This window comes from Athene cunicularia, assembly GCF_003259725.1.
Source record: "Athene cunicularia isolate RWA chromosome 17 unlocalized genomic scaffold, athCun1 chr17_part1, whole genome shotgun sequence".
Lineage (NCBI taxonomy): Eukaryota > Metazoa > Chordata > Aves > Strigiformes > Strigidae > Athene > Athene cunicularia.
In genome coordinates, this window is record NW_020799122.1 from 4,660,110 (window position 1) to 4,670,550 (window position 10,441).

At 51.3% G+C, this 10,441-nt stretch overlaps 3 protein-coding genes across 4 annotated transcripts in view; all 3 read right to left on the reverse strand.

Annotated features, from left to right (window-relative positions):
- Positions 1-10,441, reverse strand: part of LOC113486663 (general transcription factor 3C polypeptide 5-like) — a 23,181-nt gene that overhangs the window by 7,291 nt on the left and 5,449 nt on the right. The gene's annotated exons all lie outside the window — the stretch shown is intronic.
- On the reverse strand, positions 555-8,719 carry CEL (carboxyl ester lipase). Of its 2 annotated transcripts, none has more exons than XM_026860778.1 (11): positions 7,157-8,719; positions 6,498-6,648; positions 5,938-6,060; positions 5,145-5,342; positions 4,914-5,044; positions 4,422-4,529; positions 4,081-4,198; positions 3,016-3,202; positions 2,025-2,228; positions 1,325-1,522; positions 555-815 (listed from the first exon to the last, which is right to left on the reverse strand). In XM_026860778.1, the coding sequence occupies exons 1-11, from the start codon at positions 7,220-7,222 to the stop codon at positions 605-607; spliced, it is 1,695 nt and encodes a 564-aa protein (XP_026716579.1). In that variant the 5' UTR covers positions 7,223-8,719; the 3' UTR covers positions 555-604. The 2 variants fall into 2 exon arrangements, with proteins under 2 accessions (XP_026716579.1, XP_026716580.1); XM_026860779.1 differs by having other exon boundaries at positions 6,498-6,884.
- LOC113486595 (general transcription factor 3C polypeptide 5-like) overlaps positions 8,371-10,441 on the reverse strand; it is a 2,411-nt gene continuing 340 nt past the window's right edge. Inside the window, 5 exon segments of the mRNA XM_026860661.1 lie at positions 8,371-8,435; positions 8,518-8,598; positions 8,923-9,073; positions 9,691-9,857; positions 9,860-9,879. Coding sequence (XP_026716462.1) covers positions 8,371-8,435; positions 8,518-8,598; positions 8,923-9,073; positions 9,691-9,857; positions 9,860-9,879 — 484 coding nt within the window.

Consider the following 10,441-nt stretch of genomic DNA (forward strand, 5'->3'; position numbering starts at 1 on the left):
AGGAGGAGGAGGAGGGGGAGGGGGAGGAGGAGGCCGATCGTGCTTGTCATCCAGCCCGGGCCCGGAGCTGGAGCCCCCCAGTGCGGCCTGGCCTCTGCCAAGCAGGGACGTGTTCCCCTAAAGCAGTGTGGAAAAACCTCCCGGTATGGGTTTATTTTGCCCTCGCTCAGCCTCTGATTTCCGTGCACGTCTGGCAACAGCTCACCAGTTGGTTTGTGTGCCTGTATTACAGCTGTAATTATCTAAGAGCTGTTTTTTTTATTAGTGTGGACATGGATGGTAACGCCGGGATATCTACAGGACAGGTCAGGCTTGGGCCCGTCCTGCCAGGCCGGCGACGAGGGAACAAAAACCCCGAGCCCAAACCCCCGAGCCAAAGGCTGGCGGAGCAGGCCGAGCCCTGGCTCCGCATGTCAGCAGCTTCGCTGGGGTTTTGCTGTTCCAGCCCGGGAACACGCTCTGCCCAGAGACTGGATGTCACTTGCTGCCTGACCTTAACGTTAGGGAGAAAATCCTGTCACGGCAAAAACACAAACAAGGCGGAATCGCTCAGCTACAAGCAAGCCTTTAATGAATTTGGCCTCTCGTTAAAAGGTGTTTTTTCTTAGCTCCACAGCAGTTCGTCGGCCATGGAGATATTGGCAACCTGCGGCAGGCTCTGATAGACCGAGTTCCAGAAGTTCACGTACCGGGATCTCAGGTTCTGCTTCACGGAGTCCTTGTTTATCTTGTTGTTGATTTCCAGGTAGTAAGCGCTCTCACTGCTGTAGGGTGGCCAGTTAACTGGCACCTTGGAATTCCCTTTGTTGGGATCACTGAGGGAAAAGGAGACATAGAAGTTCAGTTTTATCAGGGCGGCTTGTAGATGCAGCAAGGTTTGTGGCGTTTGGCAGAGACCCCATCTGCTCAAGTGAGGCTTTAAGGGAATCCAAAGAGAGAGTTTGACACTGCGAGGAGCAGTAGCAATTCTGCCTGCTAGGAGCAACTTGCCAACCTGCAGTCTACTCCCTTGGTATCCCCCCCCAGCATTGTCCCTGGCTGCACACAGGGGCTTAACTCTTGTCTGAATACCAGGATTCAGAAGCAAACATTATTAAGTTTAAGCAGTTTACAAGTTCTGAAAATGCTTTTGCTGTCCCCAGGTGTTCTCTGGATGAGGAGGACTCAGCAAACTCCACCACTGGGAGACACAGAGCCAGACTCACAACAGAAATACAGACAGAGGACATCCTGCTTTTGGGAATTGCTCCTGCGAAGTTAATAGGCAAAAGCAGCAGGTTGAAGTGCTGCAGCAAGCCCCAAATGTGGAACTGGAATCACTCACCCTGTCCTAGCAAAGTTGGTCCAGTAAGCAATCATGGCACTTGAGACAGTCCTGTGCTTGGGCAGGTAGCCCAGGGGGGTGGCGAAGGGTTTCCCAAACACGTACTGCAGGTCGTCAGCATGGTCTGCCCCCACCCAGCTTGGGTAGATGGGCATTCGGGATGGCTGGGAGAACAAGTAGCTGTATGTCTTGGCATTTCTGGGGAAATAAAATAGATTTGCTAAGCAGCTGCAAGTGGAAAGCAGAGAAAGCGGTGCAGGGTCATAACCACCCACCAAATACCAGCAGAGCCAGAGATTCAGCCTTGGGAGATGCTCACATGCATCTAAGAGGTGGTCTCAGGAGAAATCATCCTTGTGTCCAGTAATTCTTAAGCCCCATTTCTGATTTTCACCCTAACCCTCATATCATCTAACTGCCATGTCTCATGGCATCATACGTTGCTAGGATGAAGTTGGAAGTTTTTAGGAGGCAAAAACTTGTTTGAATGGGAATTTAATATGATTTCCTAGCATGACTCCCATGCAGCATTAGAGAAATAGTGTTTGTACAAGCTGTGTGTAAGTGTGTACTCCGTACCAAAAAGCCTGCCTCCTTCAAGTTCAGCCCTCTTAACCCAATCCTCAGCCCCTTGTGCTGGAAACGCATTGTTTCAGCCCCAAGGCAGGCACTGGGCTCCTGCCAGGGCTGAGCTGCTCACCGGGCGTTCTGCAGGTGCAGGTTCAGTGCCCACTGTGTGGGAACCAGGAAGATGTAGTCAGTAATCACGTCCACCACTGTCTTCTTCATGGTCTCCTGATCTGGTTTCTCACCCCACACTTGCGTGTAGATATTGTATGTTGCATTGGCTCCACGCTCACCCCTGTCTACAGTAAGTCCTTTCAACAAATTATAGACCTCTTCCCTGAAAAGACAAGTAGTATCAACTAATTACAGACCAGCAGCTTCAAGTGGGGCAGGGCCCCTGGAAATGGATCCCAGCTCCCATTGATGTTCACATCCAACCCTGTAGCTAGCAACAGTTTAGTGGAGTAAAAGCCAGTGATTTCATTCCAGGTCTTAGACAGTGGGCAAGTGCTTCCCAGCTTTCTCAGCAGAAGAGCTTGGGGACAAATTGGCCACAAGCTCCTTCTGTCCACAAAGAGGAGTCTCATGGGGTGGGTGCCCAGCATGTCTGGCATGTACCTGCTCTGGACAGAGAGCATCAGGGCTGCCAAACCTACCGCTGGTGCTGAGTTCAGGAGCACCTTAGAATCACAGAATCATAGAATCTTCTAGGTTGGAAAGGACCCTGGAGATCATCTAGTCCACCCGTTCGCCTAGCACAGTTCCCACCTACAGCATATCCTTAAGCTCTAAATCGACCTTACTCTTGAACACCTCCAGGGATGGGGACTCCACCACCTCCCTGGGCAGCCCATTCCAACGCCTAACAACCCGTTCTGTAAAGAAATGCTTCCTAATAGCTAGTCTGAACTTTCCCTGGCGCAACTTGAGGTATATGGGTAGGCTTCCCCACTAGCTGGTCCTTTCTCTTGAAGGCTCTGGGCTTGGCAACATATTCCCTAGGCATCCTGGCTTAGAGTGACATCCTGTTTTGAAGGTAGTGCCCTGTCACTCAAGTCTAAGCCCTTGATGTTTGAGGACTACATAAGGTTCCTCCTCTTAAAGGTTTTAAGGGCATCACTTACGCAGTGATTTTTACAAGTGGGCGGTTGATAGCAGGTAAATCAATGCCAGCAAAGAAGTGTCCATCCATGTTATTGATCCCAGCAATGTAGTCAATGTCAGCAGCATTGGCAAAGAGTTTCTCGGGCATGTCTGGGAGGAAGTCTCCATCGATGACAGGAGTGAGGGCAAGTGTGTGAACCAGGGGAGCTGCAGCAGGAGACAAAACCAGAGTCTGTAGGAGCTGAGAAAAAACAGATGTGTGGCCTGGCATACCCCATGGCTCAAGGAACTGTGGAAGCAATAGGCTGAGGTGAATGAGAGTTTGGGTGGTGACTCCAGCATGACCACAGGATCACATTCAGTAAATCTCATGCCTGTAGGTGGGGGAGAGGAACAAGAGATCTGCCAGTCGAGTACCAGCAGGTAACATCAACAATTCCCCTCCTCCTTCCCCCAGCCCCTGCCCAAAAAGCCCAGCCAAAGGTAGGGAAGAGCAGCCTTCTCCTCCCCACCCCATCTGGCTGCACTCACTCATTGCCAGGCCAGCCGGCTCCAGCCAGTGCAGCTGTGCAGCCTTGGCCGCTCTGTCCTGAGCAGGGCTAAGCGCTGGGGCCATTTATAGGAGCATGAGGAGACCAAGCAGAGGAGAGTCTTCCTGGGAAAGAAATCCTCCCAGGCAGCAAAAGCTGAAGCATGCCCTACCTGGTGTGAGAGTCCCACACTCCACCCAGCGACTCAAATTAAAATAGCAGGGTTGTGGTCAATTATTATTTTTGTTTGTAAGCTGCGTTCTGGAATTTCTCTTGCTGCTTTCACAAGACAGAACCCCAAGGGCTTGCTCTGGGGCCAAGGCATGGCCCCTGGGTAATTCCTCTGCCACTGCTGCCATTGCATGATGGACAGTGTTCATTCAGCACAATGTGCACCTGCCTGCAGAAGTGGGACTGACAGATCTGTCATTGTTGTCCCCTTTCTGAAGGACACAAGCACTGCTTCAACACTCCTGGCAATCGCCCCAGTGTCCCGCCAAAGGCATGGTGAGCCCTGGGTGGGTGGTGGGCCACAGCACGGGCCGGGGGACTTACAGGGCAGGTTAATCAGCTCCAGGTGGTAGGCCAGTGTCACGGCTTTGGGGTCGGAGATGCGCAGGCAGTGGGCCAAGGTGGTGGTGTTGTCTGTGGGGCAGCCCACATTTTGTGCAATCTGCAGGAGGAGAGAGAGAGAAATCTAGCATTACCTTCTAAAGCCAGGCTTCACTACCGGTGTGATCGAGGCAGAAGAGTGGTTGGTTTTACTCTCAAAGCAGCATGTTTCCAAAGCTCTGTTTGGCAGCACGGTGCCTGCTGAATCCCTTGCTAGCTATGCTCTTCTTTAGGGAATCACTTTTGTGGTTTTTCCATTCCCTCAGGCAAGACTTGCATGTTACCTTTTTAGCCCAGGCAAGAGGGTCCTTCTGGATGGCCCAGCTGCAGAGACCGACACCACTCTGGCTGATGGCTCTCTTGAACAGGCCCTTGTTCTTCGGGGACAACATCTGGGGTGCAAAATAGAAACAAGAGAGTTTCAGGTACAAACTCCTGAACAGACTGTCGCCTGCCAGCTCTTGTGCTATTTCACAGTCTCAGTTAAATTTAGAAGGTGATACTGTGAGAAGCGGAGCAGAGCAGGGGGACACGTCAAGTAAATACAATTTCACCAGAGGTCCCAAAAGCGAGGAAGGTGCCTGCAGAAGTGGGGCTGATTAAACTGAAGAAGGAGGAGCAGCTACAAAGCAAAGAGGCTGAGCATTGCTGTCCCTGAGCAGGGAAGGATGTTAATCACGCGACATGTGGAGGAAAGCAGTGGAGTGCCAAGGGGACCATCTCTCCTGTTTACAGAGAAGTGGTGGCTCTGGTGGGGTCCAACAAGGACAACACACCTGCAGGGAGACACTGACAGCACCGGCTGATTCCCCAAAGATGGTGATGTTTTCTGGGTCACCCCCAAAGGCCTTGATATTCCTCTTCACCCAGGCAATAGCCATGTGCTGGTCCTTCATCCCATAGTTCCCTGAGTGACAGAGACAACCCACTGTTGAGCGAGGGCACAGCAAAGCTGATGAGCTGGGGACCCGCGACAGGGTCCCCTGGAGAGGGAGCAGCTCTGGTACCTGGCAAGCTTGCATCTCCGGTGCTCAGGAAGCCCAGGGGCCCCAGGCGATAGTTGATGGTCACCACGATCACGTTGCCCCGCACGGCGATCTCCTCACCATCATAGAGGTAGTTATTGAGGAAGTTGGCTCCCTGGCTCCCTCCTACAAGGAAGGCGCCACCGTAGATCCAGACCATCACTGGCAGGTTGGTAGAGACTGGGAGATGAGGAAGAAAAGCAGCGTGAGCCACAACATAGCTAGAAGGTGCTTCCCATCCATCCCCATCCCCTCTTGCTGAGCATCACTCCACCCGGGCGTGAACAGACTTGATGCTTTGCAATTGCCTATGGCCAGGAAAGCCCACACTCTGCAGAGGAGGCTGAAACTCCCAACAGGCTGCAGTTGAGGGACATAAGTTGACTTGGCTGTCACCTTTCCCTCTGAAAACCAGTGGTCCTGCAGTTGCCCACTATGGGAACATAGCTGCTGAGAGATCCTCCAGAGCAGTTAGGACAAACAGAAGGTAGCTTTAGGTTAGATATAAGGAAGTTCTTTACTGTGAGGGGGGTGAGGCCCTGGCACAGGCTGCCCAGAGCAGCTGTGGCTGCCCCCTCCCTGGCAGGGTTCAAGGCCAGGTTGGACGGGGCTTTGGGCAACTGGGGCTAGTGGAAGGTGTCCCTGCCTGGGGCAGGAGGGTTGGAACTGGATGATCTTTAAGGTCCCTTCCAACCCAAACCATTCTATGTTTTTATGAATTTGTCCACAAAAGGCAACCGAGAATCTCCTCCCCAGGTCTCTGCCAAGCACATACTGTGTCTCTTCTTTTGAGGGATCCAGATGTTCAGATAGAGACAGTCCTCACTCCCGCGGACATCAGTTTGTGTAAGGGTCATCTGCATGCAGCGATTTTTGAATTTTTTTGTCTCCAGTGTTCCTGAGAGGAGAGAGGGAAGACAGCAGGTCCTAGTTAGAGGCATCAACTCCATCCTTTGGTTATAGGCTGTCTGTCCATCCATCCTCTCCTCTGTGAGCCCAGTGCAGAGGCATCAAAGCATCCCCCACCACTGTGACCAGTCTGAGGAAGTGACAAAGTGGGACCCTTTCCCATGTGAACTAGCTCTGGACAGCGAAGGCATGGGGAGGGGAGATGCAGGTGCCATGCTTCAGATTTGTTTCTTCATGTGGTTGAGTTGCTTGGGAACACTCAGACATAGATTCTCATACCCACCATGAGACTAAAGGTTTCTTCTTGGGGCTAGATGAAAGTAGTAGATGAAAGCAGGCACCAACATCTTTGGCTTGTCAATAATGGACTAAAGAGAGAAGTGAAAATAAAACCCCAAACCAAAGCATTCAAAAGCTGGATCTTACCTTCCCAGCCAGGATGAGGTTGTGGGTCTTCCAGAGTCCTTGGAGGGGCAGCAAAGGGGATCCCTCTGAAGATGTCGACGTAGTCTCCAAAGAGTCCCAATTTTTTACTCTCACCTTCCACAAAACCGCCCTCAGTGTACACCACACCGAGCTACATGTGACACCATGGAGAAGAGAACATCCATTGCACAATTGTTCATGCCTCTGGCATGTTCCCACCTTGCCAGCACCCACCCCTCGCCCTGGCCGGTCCCCCACACAGACTCCTCGCAGCCCGCCTTCCCCAGCCATCCCTTTGGAAAGCCCACAGGTGGGTGCTGCCGGTGATGTGCCCATGCTGCTGTTCTGCAGGCCACCCTTTGGAACAGGCAGGCAGCACCAATTCCCCTGCAGTCCCAAAGATAAAGAGCAGAAGGTGAAGACCTTCAGCCTCAAGATGTAAACCAGGCCACACCTGACACAAAACTGTGCAGGAACATTTGGAAAAATGTCGTTGAGAGCCTTTGACATGTTTAGGGCAGGAAAAAACCCTGCCTTGGCTGTCATGGTCTGCAGGGCCTTTTCCACGGGCTCCAGACCAGACATAGCGGGAGTTTGTTCATTCAGGCAGGGACAGACAAAATGTCTTGCAAAGCCATAAGAAGTGCTTTTGTACTTACGGTTGCAGCCCATGCTACCCCAAGATAGGAGCACAGGGCAAATCCCAGGATCTGCCAGCGAGCCATGGTGAGTGCACACCCAAGGGGTCAGTCCCAGGTGGAGGCTCATGTATATATAGGTAGGAGTGCAGCTGTGTGTCAATGCCATCACCCAGTCTTGGCTATAAAGTAAGCCAGAGGAGCCTCTACAGACTTGTCCTTCAGCAGGCTGAGGCCAAACCAGGGCTGAGGTAGACTTGTGTCACTGTGTGAGAGCCCTGCAGATGTTGCTTTTGTGGGCTGGAGGCCAAACCTAAGGAAATACCTCAGTCTAACAAAACTCAGAGAACTGAAGCCTTGAGAAGCCTCACACAAGTACAGGAGGCTGAAATCATATTAAACCAGGCATTAGGGCCTGTTATCGGCCAGTAACGAGAAACCTCGCACTTGTAACACACTGGGGAATGCACAAGACTCAGCAAATGCCAGCAGACCTTGAACTTCTGTGACAGGGTGAAAACAGTCCAGCCAGCAATGGCAGACTAATGGCCAGAGTGGGCAACCTCTGTGGACCTGAAGCTCTGCCCCACTGCCTGCTCCCTTCAGTCCCTGCTAACCACTGGGGAAGTCAGAACAGAACTGAGACGTGCATCAGCCAGTGAGGACAACATACACTACATCCCGCAAAAGGGAATTACTCGCTGCCAGAAAGTGTTTTTTCCTGCTGGCTTTATTTCCAAGATGGCCAGCGAGGCTCAATGCTGAAGTCACAGCACACTATTTTCATTCCCCTTAGACAAGCAGAAGGGCAGCACCTGCCCGAGGGACCCAGCAGCATCGAGAGCTTCCCCCAGCACCGCCTCGGGCACCTTTGCTCTGTCCCACACGGCCACCAACCCGGCCAAGGCGCACTTCCCACCATGGAGAGATCTGGGAAGGCAGCTTCTCCTCCTCTCAGGTGTGCTGCCAGCTGGTCTGGATTCTGGGCTCGCCCTTGGGAGTTTGCTGAGCTTGCCTGAGGGCTTATTAGCCAGCAGTTATGACAATGGAGGCAATGGCTCCCTAACATCAGGAACGGTGGCCATCAGCAGTGCAGACGGGTCATCAGCATCTTAGAGCAAGTTCTGCCTTCCCACGGCCTGGCTGTGGTGGCTGAACCCTCAGCACTCAGGGAACAGGGGCAGAGATGATTCTGTCCTACAGCAGCCAGGCTGCTCACTGAGTTCACACATAGTTCACGTTTCACTCCCATCAGAAGGCTTGAAGTCCTCTTCCTCCTCCTCTTTATCATCCTCATCTTCTTCAGATTCACATGCCAGCTGCTCTTTGCCATCTTCACTGCTTGTTTAACCACAAAAAGCCCTTCTGCTGGCACAGCATACCTTGCTTCTTGACAGTGATGGGCAGACTGTAGTTATACATGCTGCGTTTTGCTTTCACAGGCATATCATTGGGGGCATAACCTAGAGGTGAAAAAAGAAAACCAATAATGAACTGAGGGCAAGCACCCTGCAGAGTATCCCTAGCTCAGTTACAGAAGTGCTGGACTGGTGTGTGAATGGCTGATCCTTGGGGTACGGTGACTTCAGCAAGATGGGGAGAAGTAAGAGATCCACAAAACCGTTTAACTTGGAAATAGGGAGATGTGATCTGATGGCACTGACTGGATGCCAGCTGTCAGGGACTTATCAGATGACCTCGAACCCTGTGTCCCAAGGTCTGAGACCTGGCATCCTGCACAAGATGTAGAGAACCAGGAACACCCAGCTGATGCCCCCTTGCTTTGCCTCCTGGCAGCCTCAGACAGGCAGGAGCGCAGATGTACAGACTTACCATGTAATAGGCCAAGTACGGCAACAGAAGTTTCAGCTTGTCTGGGTGGACACTGATATTGGCTTTTACTGCATTCCGAGACCAGACAGGACGGACTTCAAATACAGAAGCAACCATGGAGCTGAACACAGCAGTCTCAGTGATGTCTACTGAGACTTTTATACCAGTCAGACTTCATATTTCCCGTTGTTATCCTCAGACAAATAATGTCCATCCAGCAGCCAGTCTACTCTCCAAAAGGGCTGGAGAACTCTGCGGAAGTCACATTGTAAAATTTGTTTTCAGAACACGGGCAGCTCTAAGGAAGAAAATTTCATAGCCCTCAGTGGCATTTCAGATACATGCCACTCACTTCCCTGACGTGACATTGTCATGCCTTGACAAATTTTTATCCCATCCATCATTTCAAGGGCAACTGCAGTTGTTCAGGTCACCAAATCTTCCTGTATCCCTGGCAGAATATGCCAGTACAGCCTTTCTCATTTAATAGATTAGAGAACAGAAAAAGCAAATGTGTGTTTTTCTAAGGGCACAAAGAGCAGCTGATATCAAACGAGAGCGGAACCCAAATTAGGGTTTCTGGCCTAATTCACAGGCCCATATCTCACTTGTTAACAAGGTTAAATGGGAATTGCAATCACAAAACCTTCAGAGAAACCAGCAATAGTTACAACCACAATTTTTGGCAAGGTCTGCATGCCCAGCTCGAGTAAGGCACGTACCTTTCTCAGCTCTTCCTCCACCTTTTTATCCACAGGATTGGTGCACACTTTCTTCCAGGTCTGTACAGCAGCATCCAAAGGTTTTGCTGGGATTTCTTCATCATCAAAGTTCACAAAGATAGCGTTGTGCGGGCGACGGGCCCTGCTGAGGCCAATCAGGTTCTCACCTGGGGATTGTTGTATCCCTCCCTAAGAAACAGGGAAAGGATCGGGTTTGCTTTCTGCCTGTGGCATGTATGGATTTGGGGCCTTCAAGGGATCATGCAAAAATGGAAATTTGTGCTCCAGATTTCAGAACAGAAGGGACTCAGCCATGTGAGCAGGGAGTTGGTTTAACTTTGACCCCACCTCCTTATCACATACTGGTGACCATAATGAAGACTCTTGTGACACCACAAGAAGGTGAGGGAAGAAAATTTAAACTTTAAAAAACCTGTCAAACCACATCCAGCTGCACAGTGACCCCTGGACCATTGGACAGAAGACCCTCAGGCACTTGGCTACTAAGCTGCACAAAATGCATTTGCAGCACAAAAGGCTTCAGCCTCTGCATTTGCTCTCCTGTGGTTACTGCAGCTCAGCAGGGTACAGGGACAAGGCAAGATGGAAATGCAGTTGAGATAATATTTGTTTGTCAAGTGCCGATGAAGGCCTACAGTGAGAAAATGAAAGATGTTTCCTGTGGGAGATCCCACAGATTGTTCTTCTGGCAAAAATAACCGGGGCCAGGAGGGAACAGGGCCGGTGAGCG